The 26,525-nt window shown below is 39.8% G+C and overlaps 1 protein-coding gene across 2 annotated transcripts in view; it reads right to left on the bottom strand.

Annotated features, from left to right (window-relative positions):
- arhgap20 (Rho GTPase activating protein 20) overlaps positions 1-26,525 on the bottom strand; it is a 71,816-nt gene that overhangs the window by 27,195 nt on the left and 18,096 nt on the right. Inside the window, exons 1-2 of one of the 2 annotated variants that reach the window (XM_084724913.1) lie at positions 11,509-11,822; positions 6,756-6,841 (exon numbers count right to left, since the gene is read on the bottom strand). In XM_084724913.1, the coding sequence (XP_084581039.1) occupies positions 6,756-6,841; positions 11,509-11,598 (176 nt within the window). In that variant the 5' untranslated portion in view covers positions 11,599-11,822. Of the gene's footprint in view, positions 1-6,755; positions 6,842-11,508; positions 11,823-26,525 lie in introns of those variants that run through there. The other variant, XM_084724912.1, reaches the window with a different exon arrangement.

A 26,525-nucleotide genomic window follows, 5' to 3' on the forward strand; every position in this document is an offset into this window, starting at 1 on the left:
TTATGTCATATGCAACTGCAGGAGATGGGATGATTTGTAGATTGAAGATTACAGAGCAAAAGTCCCAAAAATTCCCACTGAGTTTATCAACACATCCTCCTCTGTTCTTATTGTCCATGCAGATCCGGGAAATGCTCCTGTCAGAAGAGCCCACACACATACACACAAACACACACACACACACACACACACACACACACACACACACACACACACACACACACACACACAGATACCAACAGACAAACCTTGCTGTAAAGCCCCTTTCACATCTCACTGCCCTAAAAAAGACAACATCTTCCGTATTCACAACACATCCCTCCCTCCTGAATGTGAGATTGACAGCTGAGCCGGCCGCCCTTTGAATCTGATGGATGAGCAGCTAATGGCTCCATTGTACATCATGTGATGTTGATAAATTGAGCGCTCAGCCTGGCCGCGCATACATGGACACCTTTGTTAAGGCACGGCTCTGTGGGGAGGACTGTTGACTTTTTGGAACACAATAAGGGGCCAGTGTACAATGAACCACACAACACAGCATACTAATGTCCCAGAATGAATAATGAAGCAACGAGGGGCAAAATTTGAATTTCAAGTTTAATATGTCTTACCAGCATAAATCACAAAGTAGGGCTTTGGCAAGTCTGTTTGATTTATATAACCCAAAATCACACATATCTCTCTAACTGTGACACACAAGGCCTCAATATAGACAATACAGACAAGAACTAAGACTAAGAACTACACAGTTGCAGAGCTACAGACAATAGAATTATAAAACACGCCCATGGATATATAGAATCGGGGCATAGGTTTTGGAAATGATGAAGTGACAAAAATAAGACCAGTGTTAATTAAAAACATGAAGTGTTCAGTCATCTCTAACTGAGATACTACTGAATTGATGTTATTTGTCCAAATGAAACTTTAGCAACAGAAAGAAATGGAGCAAAGCTGGACTCAGCACAGTCAGCGGTGAGCTGCATCATGTGGACTGACAGGCCTGTTGTTGTTGCATTATTCCTGGTTACATACGCACACATCTGATTCACTGAGTCCTTGATGATTTAAGGATTGTGTGGAGGCTGAAGTGTTAGTCATGGACACAACCATGGTCACATTGCACACACACACACACACACACACACACACACACACACACACACACACACACATACACACATACACACATACACACACACACACACACACACACACACCTGTAAGTATACACCCTGAGGACAACAGCTGGACAAACAGCTGCAACTTTCTCTTTTTTCCTTTGCTGACATGTCCATCATCCCACTTTCCTCTTTCAGCCCATTTTATCTCTCCTGCCATCATACATCCAACTAGGTTTTCATCTCTCATTCAGTTTCAGCTTCATCTGTTTTTTTCTCAATGCACCAAATAGCTTAATACGTCACCTCAGCTGTCAGATGGTCTTTCCAGACCGAACAGACTGACTTCCTCGGGGCAGCAATGACATCCACTTATATAACTCTGTCCATCTGCTCAGCTTTATTAATAACCCCAACAAGGACAAGGACATCGTGTGTGTTTTTGTGTGTTTCTGTATAATCTGTATCATCAGTTCATCTGCAGCTGGTATTTCTCTGGTTGCAAATCTGATTCCAGGGCCACCAACACATTTTAACAGGTTTTTATTGCATCAATCCAAGGCGAGTCAAGAAGAGCTGAATAAACAGAAGAAATCTTCAGTTCACTGCTTTGTTCCTCGCACACATGTGAACTGTGAAAGTCAGAGATGTGATGTCAGTGCTTCACTCAAGATATGTGTGTGTAAAAGTGTGTGTGTGTGTGTGTGCATGTGTGTGTGTAAGGAAAAGAAAGTGAGAGGGTGTGTGCATGTGTGCTGGTCTGTTTGTGTATCACTCATTGAACTTGTGCGTGTGTGTGCTCCTGCAGAAGGAGGATGGCACCACCAGTAGTTTGACCTCTTTCTCACAGATAAAGGCTGTCTAGACAAGCAGGGATTGGTGGCTGAGTGTGTGAGTGTGTGTGTGTGTGTGTGTGTGTGTGTGTGTGTGTGTGTGTGTGTGTGTGTGTGTGTGTGTGTGTGAGAGAGAGAGAGAGATGGAGTTTTGGTGTGAGTGTGAGTTTTGGAGATATCCGCTGAACAGATGTCTGCCCTCTCTCAAAAGTTCAAGATAATCCACAGGCCTTATTGTGAACAGTTTCATGTAGGAACTATTTTATGTCTACCGAACTGCACCCACCAACCAAGCAAGCATGTGTGCATGGATAGTAAGCATGAGCAACTAAAGTTGTCAAAACTCTCGAGTAAGTACCTTTTTCAATACCACATGTTTAAGAACAATGTGATGCTAATATTTCATAGTAATAAAAGTATCACAACTGATAAAAATAGTTAAAACAAAAGTGTTCCATGACTTTTTCTGTACCAGAACTGTGCACAGATTGTTAATCTTTTTTAACTGAATGAAAAAATATCTTATTTTGTGTGCCTAGGACTTTTTCTCTTTTTGCTGTGATATTAAAAGAGGTATTGAGAATTGTTTTTAATACTAGTATTGTATTGTAGCTCTGTGGAATCAAACAGGTCTGGGTGGCCAGACCAGACGGCTTCACATCTTTTTCACCGTCTGTTTCTTTCCTGTTTCCTCCTGACACACATCAACCCTGCACTGACTCTGGCTGCACCAGATCATTTCCATAGGCAAACTATAATGTCATCTCTGGCTGACACACAATGCTCTCTACAGTATGTAGCCAGAGGAAACACACACACACACACACACACACACACACACACACACACACACACACACACACACACACACAGGATGAGGTCAGGGTACTGAAACGCTTCCCTTTTTTCAGTTGATGAAAGAGAAGTGACCAGGGGCCGTCAGCCATGATATCTTTAGCAGAGTTCATTATTAAAGCCAGGAAATGTCTTTTGGATTACATGTCAGTGGGTTTATGTCATTTTGAAGAGAAAATGTCCTCAAACAATCAGAAAAATCAAACAAAAATCACCCAAACTGGGGAGATTTTCTCTGTTTTTCTAAAAGCTTAATGCAGGCTACAGCTCGGATTTCCGGTTGAGATTAGAACTGGAGTCAACAAAGTAAAATCCTGTCATCTATATTAATACAAACGTGTCTGTCTACAAGGGTGCAAGAGGAAAGGACAGAGGGACTGTTGTAGTGTGTGTGCATCTGTCTCCATCCATGTGTCTTTAGATTCAAGTCTCTTTTGGACCTGTCTATGTGTCATTTTGTGGTGACCCTGTGGTGTATAGTGAGTGAGAGTGTGAGGTCAGGGGTGTCAGCCAATCACATGTTTTTATGCTTTATGGTACAGTCATTTTCCTCCTGCAGTATAGATTTCATTGCCCGAGGGGGAGGGGACGTATACTCCAGTTTGAACACTGTGCAGTAGGCCTGGAGGCTGAAGGATGAGATTATGCTTCTGGATGAGGTGTGCGTGTGCGTATGTGTGTGTGGGGGTGATGTAAGTGGCTGAGCTGAAGACCAGAGAGTATTTCAGCGCCTCCTGGCCTGATGGGAATGACAGGCCAGGGGGAGCAAAAGAAGGAGGCATCTCAAAGATCAGGGAAAGGGAAAAGGTATAATCTGTGAATTATCTGAAACTCCCTCTTGAAAAAAATAGCCAGAGTTCATATTATTTTTTTTCACACATACAGCTGATGCTCCTACAGTAGTTCAACATTAAAATGAAGAAGGTAGTCACAGTACAGAGAGCTACTTTGTTCACACAGTTTCATCTGGTCAAGATGAAAGAACCAGTGTGGCTTTGTGGCTGTCACAACTGCAACAACCAGTGGTTCTGCAAGTCAGTGCCATTCTCGTGAGAATCTCATCTTTAGCCTGAAGTTTTCCCTCAAAGAGATCGAGGGTGAAAAGGACTGAAATTGGACTGAAACGGAAATTTCTCCTGACTGAGCAAAGGGAGCTAGAAATGCACACAAGCCGTTTGTGATTTGTGCTTTTAGATTGTACTCAGAATTTTAACTGTCCTTTGGTAGTCATTGATACACTACTTACTACAGTCCTTATTACAATTTCCTTTGTAATAAGGACTGAGCCAGTGATTTATGTGGTTAAAGAAAACAGAGGTGATGCAAGAGTAAGTTAGCCACCGCCAAGTATTGTTGGCAGAACTGATATATCCATTAAAACTGTATTAACAGGACTTAAGGGTGTTGGAGTTTTTATACAAGAGTTACTAAAGTCTGGAGATTGTCTGAAAAGAAGTATAAATTCATAACACAAAAAAAAACCAATAACTTCATTTGTTTCTTAAACATATTTGAATAAATGGCAATACTTGTTGAAGGAAATTCACAGTAATCTCCACCATGACCTTTCACCTTTGCCTGCTGTGAGTCACCTGACCACTTCAATTTACCATCCCTCCCCGCTGAGACCCCCTGCACGCACACATCCACATCGAAACATTAATGAACACCTCACACACTCACTGACTTGGGAGGTGTTGACCCCCACTGGCCCCTGCACCGCCTGACGAGAGGTCAAAGGTTAAGGGTGACAGCTGAGAGTGTCAAGTCCCGGCTCCATAACTCCTGAGACCTCCACACACACACGCGGTGGTCGGAAGTGACTTTCACCCAATAGTTTGCCTATCATGTCCTGAATATGTGAGTTGTCTTTCTCGCTTTCTTCAGCACACACACACACACACACACACACACACACTCACACACAGCCCCCGAGAGCACTGACCCATTTAACAGTGTGGAGTGTTCCCCTCAGCACTGGTCTAAATGGTCCAGTATCTCACTTCAGTGTGCTGCAGCCTGGCTTGATCTCCCTCTGCAGGCACTAAAAACTGCCACCAGCTCACACACACATCATAAACATGTCAGACAGTTGTTCCACAGCAAAGTTACATCCCCGGGCATCTGCTCATTTGAGAAATCATGATGGCACAAAAACCTGTTTTTTAAAGCCTGTAAAGGAGCTTTGAGGAGCATTTCGAGGTTTTTCAGCCTGCATCAATACAGTACAGGAGTCTGCAACATTCCTCAAGAGGTCATGATCCTTTCAAACAAGAACTTCACTTCAAGCTGTTTATTTCTCTGTAATGAGTCGATTTTCTTCAAAGACAGAGATCCAAGAAATTTCCTCAATATTTTTTTTTTAATCCAAAATCCCAAAAAGAGCTGGCACTGGCAAGGATATATGGGACAAAGATTCTAGTAAATAAATACCCTCCCCAAGGGGTTTGTAATGGCTTGTTTCCGACCCCGTTAAAGGGAGAGGAAGGGATTCGTGTGATACGAGGGTGATGAAAAGTCTGATAGCTCTGGGAAACACGAGCATTTAAACCCTATGTGAGCCATGAATGAGTCAGGGAGGCCAACCTTTTAGTTTTGTAAAGTCTGTAATAATCTGTATTTGTCTAGGGAGAGCATATCACTCAGAGCTGCCCAGAGGAGGCACAGTCTTCCACTTCTGCTCACTTTCCTTCTGTCAGTTGGGTGATTTTAACCAATTTAACCAGCTTCACTTTTTTCCCTCTAATCTCTATGCTATCACGCCCTTTAATACCTGGGTCCACATGTCTGGGGCTGAACGGTTGAGCTAATTCAGTGGAAAAAATCAAAGGTTTGTGAGTCAAATCATGCATCAACCATCCGTAACAAGGCATTACTGAAAGTTTGCAAATATTAGTCATCTGCAGATGTTATTCATGTTGGTAAGCTTCTTTAAAGAATCTTCTGCATTTGCAAAAATTAATGCACTTTTTGTAACTTCATATTCGTCCAAAGGTTAAGTGCTTCTAAAGCCGGATTCCAATCCCAAACGGAAGTGTGCACGGACAGCTGTGGAAACCACGCACACTTTATAGTTCTGTTTATGCAACTTTCAGCGGTACGAGGCTACTCTCTTGGACGATGTTTTCCACAAAGCAGCTACAGACACATGCGGGTCTGTAACAGTCACATGGACAAGTCCCAGAGGTCACAATTAATTGGGGGTATGTTACACACAGAACCTGCACCCTCTGATGATGAAATTTACTTCACAAGATCTCCAGCAGACCCTCGTGCACTCACAGCTGTGTAAAGTATAACAGGGCAGCCAACTGATAATTGATTGTTCCTTTCAGTGATTTTTCAAGCAAAAATGTCAAACATTTTTTAGTTCCAGCTTATCGAATGTGAGAATTTGCAGCTTTCTTTTGTCATGCATGATAGGAAATGAAGAGTCTTTGGGTTTTGGACTGCTGGTTGGACAAAAGAAGCAATTTGAAGAGGTCACTTTGCGGTATGGGAATCATGATGAGCACTTTTCATTTTCATTGTTTTTACATTTTATAGACTGAATGATTAATAGTGAAAGATAAATCAATAATGAAAGTGTCATACACCACCAAAATCTATACAGCAATAGAAATGACTCAATAACATTAATAAATCCATTAGTCACAAGGTATAAACCCTTAACAAAGTGTGCCTTGTTAGTGAGAGGTCCAAAAAGTTCATACAAAACTAGAAAGAAACTGCAATTAGCAAATTATACAACTGCATTTGCTCGGAAACCATGCAGTAAATCGTGTACAGCAAGGTTAAGCTTTCCTCCAGTGGTGTTCTGTGCTGCAGCTACATCTGTTACACCGTCTACTGAGAGAAATCACTGCTCCATTTAAGAGCTACAGGCCAACAATGCTGTCAGCACCACAGCAGCCGCAGCTTGCGCATGTGTGTTTGCTCATACCTGGATGTGCTTCTGGATCTGGTAAGTGCTTTGCTGATGACCAGCGAGGGAGCCGACTGTCGTCTCTGGGCCAAGGTCTTCATCTTCTGCACAGTCAGAGAGAGAGAGAGAGGAGAGAGGAGAGGGGTCAATGCGGGCAGTGACTGAAGGTGGAGGTTTGCACCATTCTTTTTGGTTTGCATCCCATCACGAACAGCTTGTAACTTTAATTTAGGGGACGACAAAATGGTTGCAAAGCTGCTGGCTGTGAACACTGCAGGAAATACAAGCAGACAGGGAAACAGACAAAACTCTACTGTGTGTATGTGTGACTAAAAGAAAAAGGAGAAGTGACAGCAGTCAAAAGAGGGAAAAGACGAAGAGGAAGTAAGCTAAATAGTTAAAGATGGTGACTGACAGAAAAATAAGTGACAAAGGAATGCTGGAGCTTAAATCTTTATGATCTCTCATACCTCATATATTCTCACTGTTACATGATAAATTGTAAGCTTCCTCACAGAAGTATGACAGGCATCCTTATGGCCACCGCAGCTATTTCAATTAAATCTAATTCATTTACAACATATTGAATCCATGTGAGCCCTGAAAGTGCTGCCCCGAACATATATACACCCTTTCAGTCTGGAAAAGGTTTTGAAAATAACGTTAAAAGTAGTGGAATTAAATAGGAGTTTGCTTCCTAAACTCATTTTGCAGTGACTTATCGGTAACATTCCTCTTCTCAAGAACTGCTGAGGCAAGAATTACATCCATGTTAGTCACACAGGCCACAGTTACCACAGTGCAGCATAAAATGTAATAGGATGAGCATCATGGGACACTAGACTGAGTGCCTGGAGAAAAGACAGATGCATCTACTTTACATTTCTCTTACATTAGAGCTGTAATATGTAACATTTCCATGTTAAAATGTCGCTAGAAAAAACGCTAGACATACAGTATATATATTTTGTTGAGGTGTGTACTTACATTATTCCAGATGTTTCCAACATCGCTCAAATGCTGAGAAAGTAATTTAATTAAGGTAACAGCATGTTTCCTGCTAGCTCTTGCTAGAATTGCTGGTTGTTATAACTTCTGGGAAAACAAGGGATACGTCAGATATGTCAGAAATGAGGAAGAAAGTCAGCTACTAATGAAATGAGATAAAACTTTTTTCTCCCTTTATTCCTACGTACCCCTATTTATATCCCACGTTTCCCCAGAAGAATAGCAACTAGCAGCTAGTAGGAAATGGACCGTTACCTTGAATAAACTACGTATTTCTCTTGAATTAAACATTGTTGGAAACATTTGGGATAATGTAAGTTCACAACTTTGAAAATGTATAACATATGTCTAGTATTTTAATGGGAAAATGTTACGTATTATAGATTTAAAATTCATACTTCACAGGCTGACAGAAAGACCAAAGTAAAACAAAACACAAAGATGAAAAACACATTTTCTTTGTTGCAATACTGCCATACATTTTTTTTTAGATATATCACATAACTATGAAATTGCCTTGACAGCTATTCCATAACATTTCGGGTCAGTTTAATTGGGTTTATGGTTTGTGGAAAATATTTTGATTTAGATTAAAATAGGATTTCCATGAGTTTTGTGTAAAAACCTGACCCAGCTGAGTCTGCAGTGTCAACAATTTTCCATACAAATTCCATATGTAATGCACTTTTGCTTTTCAGACACATTAGTACCAAGGTTATTATAGTTAAATAAAACTAAACTAAAACTGGATGTGAGAAAACATTTTATTCAACTGAAATAAAATAAAACTACACTAACAGATGATATTTTGTACTTACAAAACTAACTACAGTGAAGCAAAAGTACACAGGGAATGTCTTTATTTTCGGTCTTTGTCAATTTGGCCAAATTTGTCATCACAACAAGCGTGAGGAGGCACCGGTGCACATGTTTACTGAGAGTGGAAAGTTTACATGACCGTGAGTCAACTGCCTTCATAAAACACTTTACTATAAAACATACTACATACATACATACATACATAGTTTCCAACATCTTTCCCCTGACAAATTCCCCCATATCATATTAACAAAACCTAAAACTAATACTGAAACTAGTAAAAACTAAACTAAAACTAAACAATTTTAAGCAATAAAAACTAAACTGACACCAGCAAACCTACTCTGAAACTGAAACTGAAGCTAAACTAAATTGAAAAATTTAAATAAAAACTAATGGAAAATACAAAACTATAATAGCTCTGACTAGTTCACACTTTCTGTGGAATCCAGCTGTGACAGTAACATTCATAAGGTGACTCGTTTGTTCTTCCTGCAGGTGTGAAGTGATTGACAGGACACCTGACACACTGAAATGAAAACACTTCCCATGGCACGATGAAGCAACAATGAGGCTGAAATTAAAAGAAAACAAGGCCCTGATGTCTCAAAGAATACTAACTCTCTGCAAAAACTAAATTAGAAGCACAGACTGTAGGCACTAACTTTAAAAAAATCCCACCAGTGTTCATCATTTCAGTTAACTCTGCAGTATAAACACTATAATCCATATACAGCGCATACATGTTAACCTGTCATGCATGTCAAGTACAGTTCAAGATGAACTCTCAACATTCTGACACGAACATCTTAACAAAAACAGCTCTGTAGAGAAGGGAAGCATTTAGAGACATTTATGCAGACTGTCTAGAGACTTAATTCAATTAGATGACTGAACTCTGCACAGTGCATTCAGTCACCTCATCATTTCAAGTCAAAAGATATAAGTCATGTTTTTAAATTCTGAATTTTTCTAAAAAATAAATACTGCAACAATTAAGCTTAACTGACTTGAATACATGAGAACTGTATATTTATGTTAAGTTAATGATTAAAGATTAGCTGATTCCACTAAATTACTGCATCATTTTTTACAGTGTAAAGCTCCAGTTTCTCTTCTGTCTGACAGCTCACTGCTCACTTACCAAAACTGAACACAGCACAAAACCTCACAAACCAGGCCAAAGAGCAGCAACTGCTCAGAAAAAAAAAAATGGCTACAGCAACAACATTTGTAGAATCATGAGGCAAAGTTTCAGAAGCAACAAGCCCAGGGCTGCGAGGTGATGACATACTTAGAAAAACACTACAAAAGCAAAAGTAACTGCAGTCTGTTGCCAAAAAGTGATAACAGAGGATAACACCATAACACACTGTAAAAAAAAAGTTTCAAGTCACACCCTTTAAAAAATTATTAATAATATTGTTAATTGCAACCATTTATTTTTAAGCAAATAAATCAACAAATTGGAGTCACTGTAAACAAGTTTTAAACATTTTTTTTTTTTGTTTCTGAAACTCAAAGATGGAAGTTTCACTTAAGAAGAAAAATAAATTCTCAGCAAAAGATTATAGGTCAGCAAAATGGTTTAGTTTACTTCAAAACTTTGAGTTTGAGTTTGACTTTAAATTCAAACTTTGGTGAAGACAGTGGCCCTGAAATTATGAGTTATGTCAACTTTTTTTGTTTTAAAGTCAGAACTTTGTTGTACAGTAACTGCAAAGCATCATGCACTGATTTTAATTCATATTCTGCCAAGTTTATAGAGTGAATAGATCTGGGTTGGTTACATTACTTTTGCTATTAAAAATTTAAAAAAATGAGCACTTATGCTCTGCTAAGCCTGCTTTTTTTTTTTTTTTTTATACAGAAAAAGCCCCTTCACTGCTCACATCCTGCCCGTTGAAAGATGCAGTTACACTTTTTAAACACGCGCTGGATGGGGGCGCTGTTTACTAAAACTTAACTGACCAGCTGCAGGAATTTCACCTCATCTGTCCATCAAATCAGTGTAAAAGACCAAACCTCAGGTGATAAAACTACAATAAATATCTGTAACAACGCGGACTGCGTTTACGGGAAAGTCAGAGATTGTGAATTAAATTTAGCACGATGTCTTTTGTGTGTTTTATTGCTCAAAGTAATGAGGAGTTAAGAAAAAAACAAAGATTGGTGGCTCCGCAGCGGAGGAATCATTCCTCTGTGTTTGCGTGGTGACTCCTGTCTGTCTGATTAACAAATAATCATTATCAGTATATTATCCTGCTCTCTTATTTGGTTCCTTTTCGACTTCTGAATTCAGTCAGATACTCTTAATTTAGGATAACACAAAAGAGTAGTAAAAGTCGATTCAAGTAAAAATTCAGTCACATTATTACAAAAATATTTAAAGGCTACTTCTTTTTTTTTAAAAATACTTGGAAATTGTACTCTACGTGCAAAACGTTTGTGCGCCATGAATCCATGAACGAGTTTTCAAAGAGCGAAATTCATCAAATAAATCAGTTCGGAATCCCATATAATGAAGGTCTGACAAAAACAAACCTAAAACTAAAAAAAAAGCTTGTTACTTTAAATACAACCACGGCAGAATGACACATCTCACTCCACAATGAGCTTCATCATTGTCCAGTCCAAAACTGACCTGACTTGATGCACGTCAAACAACTGCAGGTTTGCAAGAATATTAAGAAGAAGAATTAAAGAACCCAATTACAAAAATGATAAAATAGTCGATCTTTAAACTCTCTCTTGCAAATAGACACAACAACCTGAGAGTTCTTACATGGATGTTACAGTACTGTGATACTGGTGCCGTAAAGTAAAATACCCAAAGTAGGCTAACTGGAATAAATTACTTCATCCTTTAAGGGCAGCTCGGTGCGTAAAAACGCAGAACTTGTCCACAACCATCCTTCCCGCAACAGAGACGCGTGTCTGGTACCTTTTTGTCGGGCAGCGCCTTGCTCTCTCCCGTCAGAGAGTCGGACCTGTTCTGTCCCATGGTCCCCTGCTGCGGTGACATGGTTTCCATCAAGACAGTATAGATCCACGGTTCCGAGCGCACACACAATATATTCCCATGATACGAGAGTCAGTCCAAAGTTTATCCGGCGGAAAGCAGGGCACGAGCCCGAGGAGTATCCATGATGGAGAGGAGTCGATCCGGAGGAAGAGTAGGTGAAACTCGCGTACTGCGCTGAGCTGAGTCTGTCTCTTCTCTGTCTGTCTCTGAGTGTCTCCGGGTCTGAGCGCTGTTTGATCTGAGCGCTGCGCCTCGGCTCCGCCTCAACTCACTCTGATGTTGTGAAATTAGCGGTGACGAAACACGCGACTTCCGCCGTTGCTTTTCAAAGTAAAACCGTGTTTACGTTAGAGTTTCTTGTGTGATGTGAAGAAGCAAGATCAAAATAGAGCATTAAGGGAAATACTGTTAGACTGTTGTAGACACTTGTTTTTTTTATGTATGAAAACATGTATGCGACATTTTTAATAAAGTGTCCTTGTATAGTATAGTCTGTTTTCTTTAAGATACATAGAATAATGTAACTGAGTTTTTCTAAGTGTACAAACCTTGTCCAAACCTATCAATTTAAAAAGTGTAATTTTTACAAAACATTGTGTTATTTTTCTTAGAACATTACAAGCAACCTGGTGGCTTTACAACAATATAATAGATATGGAAATCTACATATTGGGAGACACTTACAAAACCTGAAATTCTTAATTTACACTTAATGTTGAGTATTCATAACTCAGAGTCTGCTTGTTCCAGTGGAAACTGTGGCTATTCATAAGGTTAACTTCTAGGCAGATGCTGGAAAGTGGAGCTAAAAACTCTTGAATATGAATTATTCCTTTATATTTGAGTTTTAAGACGTACATCAATACAAATTATGAGGACAATTAAAATAAATCTAGCTTTTGCATTACAGAGTGTAATGATTGTTACTTTTAGTAAAAATTTTGTTAGATTAAGTTCCTTTCTGCATTTCCAAACACACAGTTTGTCATTTTCTGGTCTTTTATCAGGTTTGTGTGTGTTGCTTCACGTTTGACGTACACATGATCCTTCCCTTTTGTGATCTGTCTTCATGGGAATCTGTTTCATACCTGTACACGCTGGTCACTTCATCAATCTTTTGCCTCTTTTATTTTGAAGACAGAACTAACTTCTGGTCGTATGCTGGCCTAATCTGCATGTCTTGACTCACTTTATGTACCTGAAAGCATGCTTTGGTTTAACCCTTGAGCTTGTCTGTGTACCTACAAGTGTGTGTTTTTATTTGAAGGACCCATCATATATTTTTCTTGTCTGGCAGTCAGTGCCATATAGAAGGTGACTGTTCTTGTACGACAGGAAGGCAGTTTGCAGAGGGTCCAGGCCAGGTGTAAGAATGTGCTCCCAGGGCCAAGAATAACATGACTGATGAGGAGGAATGTCCACAGTATTTTTTTTTAAACAACCATGACGCATGACACATTTTGCCTTATAGCTACAGCTACAGTATACCTCACTGTAGGATAACTTGCAGAGTGGGTGGGGGTGTTTACTTTGAAAAGTCTGAAGGCAAGAGGAGCCCACGCCTCCACTTAAAGCTGAAGTTAAACTGATTTGTTGACCATGTAAACAGAGTTTCAGCATTTGGATTTAAATCTGTGTCCCATGGTTTCACAGTTAGGATTTAAATATTATAGCGATACCGGTAAGTGGACAACCATAAAAATCTTAAAGGGTTCATTCAGTGTCTTTGCAGTAGGTTTCTGTGAGGTACTTAGTCAGTGTTTTACAGTAGATGGTGGTCAGCCTGCCCAAAGTTTAGAGAAGCAGAGGGAAGTACCAGCACAGAAGCACAGGACAGGACAGGGTGAGCAGCAAAACCATGCCATCTAAAAATATTTTCAGGTTAAGTTTATGCTATATTTAGAATATTTTCGCCACTTTTCTTTGCCATCAGACAGCTTTTTCCAAAGAATAACAGTCATTATATAAGCAAAATATTGCTCACTCAAAACCAACCAGACTTGGAAAACATGACTTTATCTTGCAGAGAACAGGAGTTGCCACTGCCTCGATCTTTAGTTTGTTTTTGTTATTATGTGTTATTGTGTGCTTAAATACCTGTTGTGGCTGACCCTGCCCACAACAGCTTCCTACACTAGAACTCCTGCTGCTTCTCCAAACTGGAGGCATGTCAACCTCCATCTACTGTAAGTAAATATACTGGATTAGTACCTCATTCAACCCCACTTCAAATATTCCAGACTATTCCTTTAAAAAGTGTCTACCTGACAGCATTATATCCAACGGCAGCCTATTGTCAGCTATTGTCTCCTCAAAGGTATGCAACAATCTTATCCGTCCCCTGAAAAGCAGCATGCATAAGATGATAAGAACATTGATAGTGCTTGGACATCCCCTTTGATCATGTCACAAGCTGCATGGAACAACAGCTGGGGCGTATTGTTGGCTTCTGTCTGGAGAACGGCTTCATGCACAGACAACTGCATCCCTTCTCTCTGTGTCCAAAGCATCCTTTCATCAAGGGCCGGTGTGGCCAAGTCCTATTTGTTCTTGAACTTAAACTGCACTTGGTGTTCCCTAGTTTTAGGGGTTAAATGACTGCTTTTGTTTCCTGCTGTTCTGTCAAGACTATCCTGTCTGGAGGGACCCGAACCAAAAAGCGAGACTAAATTGAGGGTGTGTCAGAAATGTGGTTGGAAACACCACTGGCTGACTGAGACTGCCACTGCACTGCACTGTTTTGTTTCTGCCTCCTTATTGTTCCACTCTGTCACTGTAAGACGCTGGGTCAAAACAATTAAAAGTGTGTATTCCTTTTGGTATCCATAGGAAAAGCAACACATCTCTCAGCGATAAGTTGAAAACCCATTTTATTCAGCGCAAACCCCCCCCAAAACGGGTCACACATCTCGCTGTCAGACAGTAGCCAGACATTCCCCCTCATGCCTTATCTACCCTAATGATTCTCCGCTCAAATGAAAGACAGAGAATCAATATGTGTCCTCGTGAATATCATCTGACATTTCCTTTGAAGTGTGTCTGAAAGGGAATGTCTCCGTCACGGCTGGAGAGTCAGGCTATTGAAAACCTGAAGCCGCGGAGAGTATCGACTTGGATGGCAAACAGTCGATTCCAGAGAGAGAAAATGAGCTGGAGAGAGTCCAGAGCCCCAACAGGAGCTGTACATGAGGCCTCTATTCTTGTCTGCAAAGGGTCGGGGTGTTAAAGCCGCACTTTGCTCTGTAAACACATGCACGAATGCACCTTCATGCACACTATACATAGCTGAATATCTATTTAAAGAGTCCTCTACGCTTCCCCCCCCTCTCCTAAAGCAAACATACATACTCATGTGCAGGGAGTTTGAGGAAAGGCTGCAAGAACATGATGAGCAGTTTGAGAAGCTCTTGTGGATAAATGGATGGATGGATAGATTGGGGGAGGGAGGGATGTATAACATATGACAGAGATTCTTCAGGCAGTCAGGGAGTTGCTGTAACCCAGAAGAGCATCCACCACCCCAGGATGGACGCCTCCACCACTGCCGCCACCACCACCGCTGCTGCTACTTTAAGAAGCCAGACTTCCACGTTGCCTGCCAAAAATAAAGACGCACTGTTTCCTTTTTTTTTTCCCCCTGAACAGCGTAATCCAGAGGTTTCTGGGCAACGAATGTTTGAGGTATGGCTCTACAAATTCTGGAAAAAATGACACGTGGGTGGGAAATAATTTCTGGGGTATTTCCTAACCATATTGCCATGTAAGATTGCAGTTTCTGGTCACTCCCAGTGTTTTTAAAAAGCAATGTACAGCATTACAGTGCTTTAAAAACTCTGCTAATGTACATTGTGTAACTTTTGAACCTTTCTGCTCATGTATTTGCTTGTATATTCAAACTAAGGCAGAATGCCTAATCTGAAAAAAAAAAAAGCTTCAGCTTTGGAAGAATGTTTTCAGAAATTATACCTGTAACTCAATGATATAACTGGGGGAAAATGTGTGTACTTTTAACCACCAACAGGTCATTTTTTTTTTCTTCCACACCACTTCCTTTTTGAGTATATCCTTACAAACAGAATGCTGGAGATCATGTAGGGTGTGTCGTTTCACAGTCTCGTAAATTACTCTCTTTTCGTCACCGCTGACCGCTTTGATGAAAGGAAATATCACGGCTGTCAGCAGTGATTGTGACCAAAGAAGCAAGTGGGTAGAACCAGGGTGAATGTTTTCTCAAACATGTGACAAGTCACTGAGCCTGATCACTGAAACAATCTGATGTTCACTTGCTCACTTATTCTCATCACTTCCAGTTAGGAAGCGGTGTTATCTTGCCACTGAAAAAATCAATGGCCATATGGCCATATGATTGTTTACTGATCTGCTGTTTTAATGGTTAAGGTCTCCAATCACCATCGACTGTTGGTTGGAGACTGAATTTGAACCATGGCAAAGCCAGAGGCTTTGTACCCACAACATTTTCCCTGAAAACGTTTTGGTGTGTGTCTTGGTACTTCGTCTTTGCCTCTCAGAGACAACAGCCATCATTTACACAGCCACAAAATGTTGCTTGTCAAGAAAATGTTTATTTAGTAAAGCGTATGAATACTGTAATACAGTATAAATACTGTAGACCAGTGTTTTTTGATGAAGACAGTCTTGAACAACCATATCCCATGTTTCATTAACCTTTTATGTAGGGGTAATGGAATGGTAAACAAACATTTATAGGCAAATAAAACAAAAAATATTATACAAAGCTTTTACTGTTTAGGCAGTGCCAGTTTATTTGTATTGCACTGTTCAACATAAAAGACATTCAAAGTGCTTGATGTGCAACATGTCAAGCACTTTGAATTGCTAACATTTAGAGTATAATGTTGCATTAATGAGGATCCCTTTCAAAACATGTGAAAATGAAGATGTTCTAATTTCCACCATTTCATCTTCACATCATCTGTTTACTGCTCGGGGATTTACGGATCCAGCCTTTAGAGCCTGTAGCACAAACATCAGGCTCAGTTACACAGAACGAGAAGGCGGAGATCTCAGCATCACTCTCCTCCACAGTCAGCGTGTCTCTGCCTCTTTCAGTTTGTCTAAACATTGTGGCGCAGAGAAGCTGAGGCGGATCAGGCCATGGAGACGTGTGGACGAGACAGACGGAGGCAGCCTGGGTCAGCTAGACTGAGACAAAGCCTGCGGTGAGAGGGAGTGACTCAGGTGGAGGAGAGAGAGGGAAGACATCTAAACAACATTGTGTTGGAGATGGAAATTGTGGGTTAGCAGGCCACTGCCTCCACCAGACCTGGCTCGAGTGGTGTGATGTTTTCAGGGCTTCTTTTAAGTGACCGGGTTTTAATCACATCAAGAGGACTTTAAACCAGATAAAATCCTGAAAGTTGTAAGAAGTATACTAACTCTCTGTTCATTTTCTGTGTTTTGAGACAGATTGGGAGAATTCCATTTGCTTGATTCTGTTACTAACGACTAAAATTACAACCTTGCTTGTTAATTACAGTCTTATGAAATAAAAACATCTAATTTATTGGACAGTTTATGTAATCTATCATCCTATCATAACCTGACAGCATGACAGAAAGTTTAAACAAAGCTATTTCAGGTTTCCAGCAATTTATCTGACTTACTGTCTTTACTTCAGAGGTGTTTTTTAAAAAATGAGCATTTGCAACATGCAACTGTATTTCCTACCAAAAAAAAAAAACTTCTACTAATTTATGTGATCAAAAATATTTTCAAGGAAGCATAACTGCTTGCTTCCAAAATTGCTTTTCAAAAAATCCAGGAAATGTCATTTTTCTATATGTTGTAGAGAAGTAGTAGGAAGGGGTTAGGTGATGGAAGGCTAAGATGAGGCATTTTCTGACACCAGAGTCAGGAGGTTTGTATCCTGCATCCCACATGTTACTAAATTTAACTGCACTAGTCCAGAAACAGCTGGTAGAGGTTAGAAAAAGACTGTGGCTTTAATTCAATTCTGAACGAAAATGCATTCAATCTTTTTGCTCAGTTTAAGTAGCATTGCTGTAGGAAAAAACAGAAAAGCTAAAGGACTGTCCTGAACTGAAACAGCTTCCAAAAACAACAACAGCAAAAAAAGAAAAACCAAAAAACACATTACTAGCCTCCTAGTGGTATCTAATTATGCTGACTACTGTTATTTACTTGAATGTTATGTGTCCACAAACTCAAACTTCACTGTGGACAGTTTTCACTGGGATTATTGGTTCAACGGAAAAGATTTTTCAATGTTGGAGGCACAATACATGAAATTCTTTTCATCTCCATTGCATTAGGGCCGTGGCTGAAATCTCAGGGCCTTTTCTCACCTGAACATCTGAGCCAAGGGTTACTGTTTTGTTTCGCTGCAAATATGCAAGAGCGCTAAAGAGCTATACATGGCACCACTATGTCCTGTCATCATCACCTACGTGAGCTGCGTCACCCTATACTTGCAAGTGATTGGTTTGTAGACGGGCATGTGTCTGACGTCAGTGTCTCGTTTGTTCAATTCATTTCCTTCATCTTTATTCTCTTGGACAGTAATTGATAAGTGATGTAAATTCTGGGACTTTTTTCCAGCTGAAAAATAAAATCAGTGGACCAAATGTGAATTATGTGGTCTCTTCCTCTCCTCATGTGCTACCATAGCTTATTCTGTTTTGCTGTGCTGTTTTTCTTTTTTCTTCTTCTGATGACTTCCTGTAATTTGTCCAAAAGACTGAACTATCCCAAAAAATATTTGCGCACTAGAACAGAACCATGGTTCGGTTTGATCTGGACTGAGACCACCTGTTTTGGTCAGACCAAGGTTCAGCTGTCTGGGGGAGATTTCACACCTATGATTTTGGTTCAGATGAAAGTCTGGATCAAACAAGGTAGGTGTGAAAAGTCCCTCAAATCCTTGGCAGATAAAACCAAAACTATGTCTATGGTGAGATATCACAAGAGGTAAATGGAGAAAATGTGTCATGTTGTACTTTGCTAAGGTGAACATTTAGGTTGCCACTCGGCCAACATTCTCTGACACCTCTGTGTTGTCCTAAATTCCACTCATCTGAGACAGACGAACAGTGAGACACAGGCAGACAGACAGACAGAGAGACAGACAGACAGGCAATCATTCAGTCAGTCTGAGAGAGAGATGGTGTGACAGAAATCGGAGAAACAGACGGTCTGAGCCTTGCTGTTGGCCGTTACATCTGCTCTCTTGTTGTTGGGCACACACACACACACACACACACACACACACACGCACACACACAACACACACACCCCTCCTCCACCTTGCAGACCCTCTAACCCTGCTAATCTGATTAGCATAGTCTCTCTACAGAGTGAAGGATGCTGTTGACACACAGCAATGTGCGTGTTTGTGCTTCATCATTGTTGTTGTTGTGACATTATCCTGACTGTGAGCCACTGTTGCATGTGGCCTCAGTTTTTTTGTGTATATCACATTACAATACACACACACACACACATCCCAACACAGATTCCAGAAGATATAGTGTTTTTCTCGTTAAATTTTATTCTAAATATTTATACATTTCTTGTCTATTTTTTTATATGTTGTATTGTTTTATATTGTTATATTATTTATGATACAATTTATTTATGTATGAAGCACTTTGTAACATTTTTGGATTGAAATTTTGACTCATCTTGCTTTTGAGGCTCCAAATGAGGTCTCTTAATCAAAACATTTAAGCGTGTGTGTGTGAGATTCATGTGGCTGTGTGTGTGCATGTGTCTGTGTGTGTGTGTGCATGTGTCTGTGCGTGTGTGTGTGTGTGTGCTTGGACAGAACATGACAGAAGTCATTTGAAGGATGCAGTGGGACAGGCTGAGTGATTTCCTCAGGGCTGACGGGACTGTTTGGTTTCAGTGGAGGGGTCGTGTTGGTGTCAACAGCAGGTTCAACCAAACAAAGTTGTCATGTGAGAGCAGCAGGGGTCCTGAGTGAGCAATCACATTCATATCAACCAATCAAACAGCAAATGGGCTATTACTGTGATATGTAATGTTTATGATATGGTGAAGGGTTCCAGTAACATTTGTTAGCATTAGTGTGATGATCTGTTAAATGTCTGGAAAATGAAACAGATTTTCACATATTTTAAAAGAAGACAGATGTATCACACTCCCTGTGTGTCCTTACACACCATATTCACACCGCTAAATGTTTGAAAACACGTTTTCCTGTTCCATATGTCTTGAGGGTGAGTAAATGCCTCTTTTATTCCACGTGCTATTGATATGCTCAATAGCAGCTGGCACCTTGTCTACAGTCCTACACTATTGTGGCACATTTTACACACTTACACCAAAGCATTCATGGATTTTTGTACTTGATATGAAATTTCCAACCCTTGAACTAGTATGTGTTTTTTGTTATTGATGATGTGGCCCCTTTGTATCGTGTTTTCAGGTTTTTTATGTAAACTGTTGCTGCACAACAAATTTCCCTGAGGGGACAATAAAGAAACTTACCTACCTGCCTGCCTACCTAAAGGGCTCGGTCACGCATACATGCATGAAGGGGAGTGGCCGCAAATTTGTGTCCTTTCTTTGCGTTGGGTTGAACTTAGAGGGGGCGGAGTCTACAGCAAGCTATTCTAGGTATGCATATGAGTGAGATCTCATGTGACACTACCTGTAATGCCGCAGTAAACCCCATCTACCTGGTGCTCCCAGCAGTTTGAAACAAACATTGTGAGTAATGTGATGAAACTGTCCCTTAGTGTAAATTTCCTTCTTCAAACCAGCCCTGAAAATTTGTGTGCATGCTGGACAATGCTGCAATGCTCATTCTATGTCCAGTGTCAACGCTCTGTGACTATACAAGAAGTACTGTCTTGGTTAAAGAGGCCTATGAATATTATATTGCATTTCTGCCATAGTCTGCTTATAAATTCCCCTCTGGACCTTTAAATTACTCTACAGGTGCACTTAGTCAATGATCTAGGGCTCGCCAAATTAGAATTGCTGCATAAATGTCCTTCTGACATAATGATTCCTAATGGTTGTGCTGTAAATGTGGATCAAAGTTCTTGCTTCGCTCTAGTGGCTTAAATGAAGAATTAAGTTTAACTTATTTTGTGTGACTCTATCTCTAATATTTGTATGTACATATATATAAGTATGTGTATGAGAATGTGTTCATGGTACAGAATTATATTGCTCTGATGCGTGGAGTAATGACTCGACCTGCTGGCAGTTGTCTTTATGTGTGTTCAATCAAGTATTAGATCATTGATTAGATGCACCTGTAGAGTAACCTTTAAATGGATTGACTCATCCTGCATGCTTCGTTTTACACTGGGGAAAGTCCAACATGGACTGAAATTTTTAGACTCTGTGAACTCTTGCACATTTACTGTCTGTACAGCCCTGGAATGAATTTAACAGTATTTAAAATCAGGACTCAAGTCTCAGTTTTATGAATATATATGTATATATATATTTTGTTTTCTATGTGCGAGCACTCACTTTCTGCACTGTATCTTTTTTCATGTCTTCCACATCACAGAAGATGACAAACAAAGGACAGTTTTTTAAGGTGCCTGTTTTTTAAATGACACCTTTTCACACTTTTCTGGAGCCTTCAGTGGATCTACAGGCTCACACTCCTGCAGGATGTAAGGAATCAGTCACGTTCGACCCCCATAAATGTTTGCAAAACCCTTCGACAGCATGCCGTAGCTATATTCTCCCACAAACAATGCAAACAAATCCAGCATGGCAGAAATCAAGAAATGTGATTGTTGTTTCAGTCAACAGAAAGTTCAGCAACGGTTTTGATAAGCTGTTTGCAAAGTGCAGCTATCACAAACAAGCTCCAGGGTTCATGAGGTTCATAAAGATCTTATGCTGGCTGATGATCTCCCTGAATTCTTTGACTGACAAAATGTTTGCATTCACTGATACACAGTGTAACTGTGTGTGTGGAGAATTGTTGATGTAATCACAGTGGATCATCCTTCTGTCAGGAAGCGTTTGCATACATCTCTGACATTTCTAACTTCTTTGGCTCATGTTTTGAGGCTTCTTCAGCCAAAGCAGCAGAAAAAAAATCATGTCAGTGTCCAAAAGCTTATTCTATGTATGTTCAGGATAAACTTTTGTTGGAAAAAAAAAAAACCTTTGGGCAGTAAATCTGACAGGGCCATACAGAGGTAGATCTGAGCAACACTCCTTAAAGTAAACGTGGTCACATTTTACCAAACACGGAACAAGATTTAGTTATGGAAAGTAAAATGAACAATTTACGGCTAAAAAGATGAGAGATGATGCCAGCGGATTTAAATAATTCGATTTCCAAGTAGAATGCCATCACGAAGGCCATGAAATGTCAGTCACAGCTCGGAGTGAGGATTGCTCTCAAACAGTTTGACCTTCGTGCAGATGAGGTAGAGGCAGCGTGCAGGAGCTCGTTCATACATTTTTGTAGGTGGCCTGATGTTTCTCTTTGAATGATGATGGCTTGTCAGTGAAACACAGAGCAACTTTTTGCAGTTCTGCTTGACAATAATATGAATGGAGCTGTCTGGATAAAAAAAATCTATCACTGTGAAAAATAAAATTTGAGAAAACTTGTGATTTCAAGGCAACTGTCTACATTAATGTTTTGAGTTTCAAGTCAAACTCCTTACTGGTTAGTATTGCTGTAGGATAAAAGCCCAAACTTTGACTTGTAAATCACCACTTTAATGGTCTTATAACTCATAGAAATTTGAGGAACTGTTACTGGCGCAAATATTAAAAATACTTTCGTTCATTGAGACTCACTTATCTAATCAATCAAACTGCCCCCCTGCTAACAACCAATAATGTCACTAACAAGACAAAAGCATTTGTGATATGCTCATATCCGGTCTATCAGCTCGGCCCTCTGAGGGGGCTTTAAACTCCTGACCTCATCAGAGCTGCAGCAACACATCTGACAGCTCGACAAGGTGGAGGGAAGAATTAGACTGGTTAGAAAACATCATTTCCTTCAGTATCATAGTGGTCTTCTCTAGTCTCATTTGAATGTTCATGACACATAGCTTGCAATCAACTGCTATTAACTTATATTCAATGTATGTATTTCTGCTTCGATCAGAGAGATCACTTGTCAGTCTCACATTCTTATACGAGCCAGGCTGTGGATGCACAAAAAAAACATAGGTAGCAGTTTTTCCTTTGCCTGTTTAGGTCACTGTAGCTGTTCATGATAACCGGCACCGGACAAGCTTGAACAATATAAAACTAGCAGGTCCATTAGATCTCAGTGTTCTAGTCAGCCAGTAGAACCTTGAGTCAGAACCAAACAGATTGCATTTAGTTACTATCCTGCACACAGGCTGAACCAGCTTCCTCGTTATCTAAAATTCACCCAAACTTGAACCACTTTCACATCTAAATTACAAACTAGGCCTACAAATAAACTTGCCTTGTCTATTTTCCAAAAAAAAAGGGAAGAAATGGAAAATGCATCAGACAAGGATTTCAATTTCATAACTGATTTAAAAATAAAGAACAATATACTGTCATGTACAGTTGCCAGTTCATTATCTTGTCCTCTAGTGAAAAAATGCTTTCACTGGTGAAGGCAGGTTCTGCCTTTCAGCTGTGAAAGTGTTGTCATTATCGATAGACTCATCATCTAATTCAAATAAACACCAACACCAACTGTTACCAATTAGGGATGAATGAATGAAAAAATGAATGAGAAAAAATGGGGAAAAACTTGTTTTTTATCTTATTAATTATTGATTATTAATTGATTAATCATTTGTTAGCATTTTTAACTACTGGTTAAGAAAAATACATATAATTTGCAACCCTATTACAAATGGATACACAGAAATCCAGTTAGCTAGCCAACCTGTCAAAACTACTTCTTCTAGTAATGAAAAATATTTTGGGACTGTAGGTGATGCTGGTGAGCCAAACCATTATAACTTTATGATAGTTTACTTTTGAGCATAAGTTTGAGGGTGAAGTGTAAAAAACAAACTTAACAAAGTGTATTTAAAAGTGCATAATTACTGCTATTTATCTACATGTGTATTCGTAATCACATATACAAATATACATATATATATATATATATATATATATATATATATATTAGGCTAAATAATTTCACCATATTTGGCACCGAGGTAATCAAAAAGTTACAGAAAGTTACATTGCTTTAAATATTGATATACTTGGATTAGGTTACTAATTGCATTTTTAGGTAATTAGTAAATGTACCAGAATACATTTTTAAAGTTTCCCTCCCAACCCTAGATGTGACAATGATGTGTTGACAACTGGGCTTTTTTTTGTATGAAAGAGTGGATCGTGTCTATGAGCATCACCTTTAAAAGACCACAGAAACATACTGACTGAAATAGAGACAAAGAGACAGAGACAAAGACAAAGACAGAGGGATTCTCACGTGGGGATTCATGATAGCACTTGCTCTTTCCGTCTGCAGGAGTCAGACAGGCAGCGGAGAAAGGAAAGCTAATCAGGGTCGTTTAGAAGAGGGGATGAGTGTGTTTATGTACACTTCAGTCAGCAGCCTAAACCTTTTATCATTCATGGTGTAGGTGTGTGTGTGTGTGTGTGTGCGTGTCTGAGTGCACAGGAGAGAGTGTGTGTCTGATTGTAAAGTCTGTCTGCCAGCGTTTCTGTGTGTATGTGCATGGTGATTGTGTGTGTGTGCTGTGTGAGCAGATCAGTCAGCGCTCACACTCAGCGGCGGCAGGGCACTAAACTGTGCTACTATCACTACCAGTCGTCTCCTATCAGCCCGACAGAGGTTAGAGGTCAAGAGGTCAAAGCCTGCATTCCACCAAAGGTCAGCATCATTAGTGGACGCTGGACTCAGCCAACAGCCGTGATGAAAAATAAAATCAGAGGAGAATTAGATTTTAAGTTTTATATTTATTGGGTAATTTCATTTTGTGACTCTGAAATCATAACAGCAAAATGAACTTCCTCTCCCGGATGACGAACATCACAAACAGCCAATAATCATGAGGTCAAAGGTCAGCAGTCAACAGCAGACATAATATATAACAGACACTCAGTGGTGACGGAAGTATTAGTATAGATCATTTACTTAAACCCGTGGTTGTCAGGGCGGGAGGCAGGCCTCCCCACGGGGCTTCTAGACAGTTTCAGGGAAAGTGCAGTTATTGGCAGAAAAAAAAAAAAAAAAGATTACAGAAGTTATCAAAAGGAGATCACCTAGAATAGTCTAAATGTGTGTGATTTGGTTAAAGAGATAGTTCAGGGATACAGTGTTGGGAACAGTCAGAAACTGATAAATACCTTTTGATAGACCTTTTTGTGCTTTCGGTGTAGTTTTAAGTTGTGTAAAAATGCATATTAGGCTATCTTGGCTAAATTGTTGAATGTCTGTGAGTACTTTTAGAGTACTTTCACCACTTTAGCTTGACATCAGACTGCCCTTTCTGACAGGAAACTGCCATTAAATCGGCCAAATATTGCTTTCTCCAAACCCCCAGACTCCTTTGACAAAAACAATAATTTTGTCTTGCAGAACACAGGAGTTGCTGGTTCACTGCTGCTTCGATCACTTTGTTAGTTTGTGATATTGTGTGACTTTGGTGATTCCCAGCTAACTCCTTAAAACACTGCCCTCTACTGTAGGAAACACACTGACTATGGATAAGTATTCAGTTTTCATCAGACATTCATTCTCATTATACAAGACGCTCTTCCATCTTCCATATTGTCGGACTTCCCTGAACCAATACACATTGTAATACAGAGAACCATCTCTTTGGAATAATTTACCTACATCTCTACAATCAATTTCTACATTATCTTTGTTCAAAAAACATCTGAAAAAGTTTTTAATGAGCAAACAGTAGTTTTAATGAGCATTTCTTTCCTTTTTTGTTTGTTTGTTTTTTGTTAATGCGTTGCACCTTGTATACTTTCATTCCTGTATATCAGTTTTATATTTATTTAGTCTTGAGACATTGAAGTTGTTCATTGTAAATATATTCCAGACTGATCTCATGGTAACAAAAAAACTATAAACTATGGCTATAAAATGAAGTAGTGGAGTAAAAACTTTAATATTTTCCCGTTAAATATAGTAAACCAGAAATATTATAAAATACAATCACACTAGTACAAGTACTTCAAAATTCAAGTGCAATACTTTAGTAAATATACTTAGTTACTTTCCACCAGTAGAGCAGGTAGAACACAGTAAGTGATAAATCTTCACAGGGCATATTTTATCAGAGTTTATGAGCAGTTTGATTGTTTTCATTATGAAATAACACGTGTGAATTCCATATTGGCAAATAGTTTGTATCACTGACAATGAATGGGGGTGGAGGTTGTACGGCAGCTTGCATGGAAGGGAAGAGAAAAGCTGAATCGTTGTCGAGGGAGCGGCTCCCTAAAGTTGTAATTTGACGAGATCCTGTTCCACTGTGGCTTCACTAACCCGGCAAGAACGGAGAAGGCATGGTCTGGATTTTATTAGAAGGCAAGGATGCATGTGTGTTTGTGCATGTGTGTGTGTGTGTGTGTGTGTGTGTGTGTGTTAATGAGACTAGATGGCACGTCCTGGCTATACAAAGCCAGGAATAAACCAGGATCTGGAGCAGAATTGCAATGTTGAACTTTTTCCATTTTCTAGCCACAATTAACCCGCTTTAATTGAAGATTCCACACACACAAATCGTGAACACATGGCTGCACACACTCACACAAACCCAATAATCACATGCTAACTTACACACACTCACAATCGCAAAAATGTGTCACAGAAACACACACTCGGCTCTCCGCTTCCAGGGAACGCCTGTTTCTATTTTTAAATGCACTGTAGAACCTCTGTGGAGCTCTGAGTGCTGTAATCGTTTTTCGCTGCACATTCAGTCATGTGTCCT

Source organism: Lutjanus erythropterus, chromosome 8, assembly GCF_056507025.1.
Source record: "Lutjanus erythropterus isolate fLutEry1 chromosome 8, fLutEry1.hap2, whole genome shotgun sequence".
NCBI lineage: Eukaryota > Metazoa > Chordata > Actinopteri > Lutjaniformes > Lutjanidae > Lutjanus > Lutjanus erythropterus.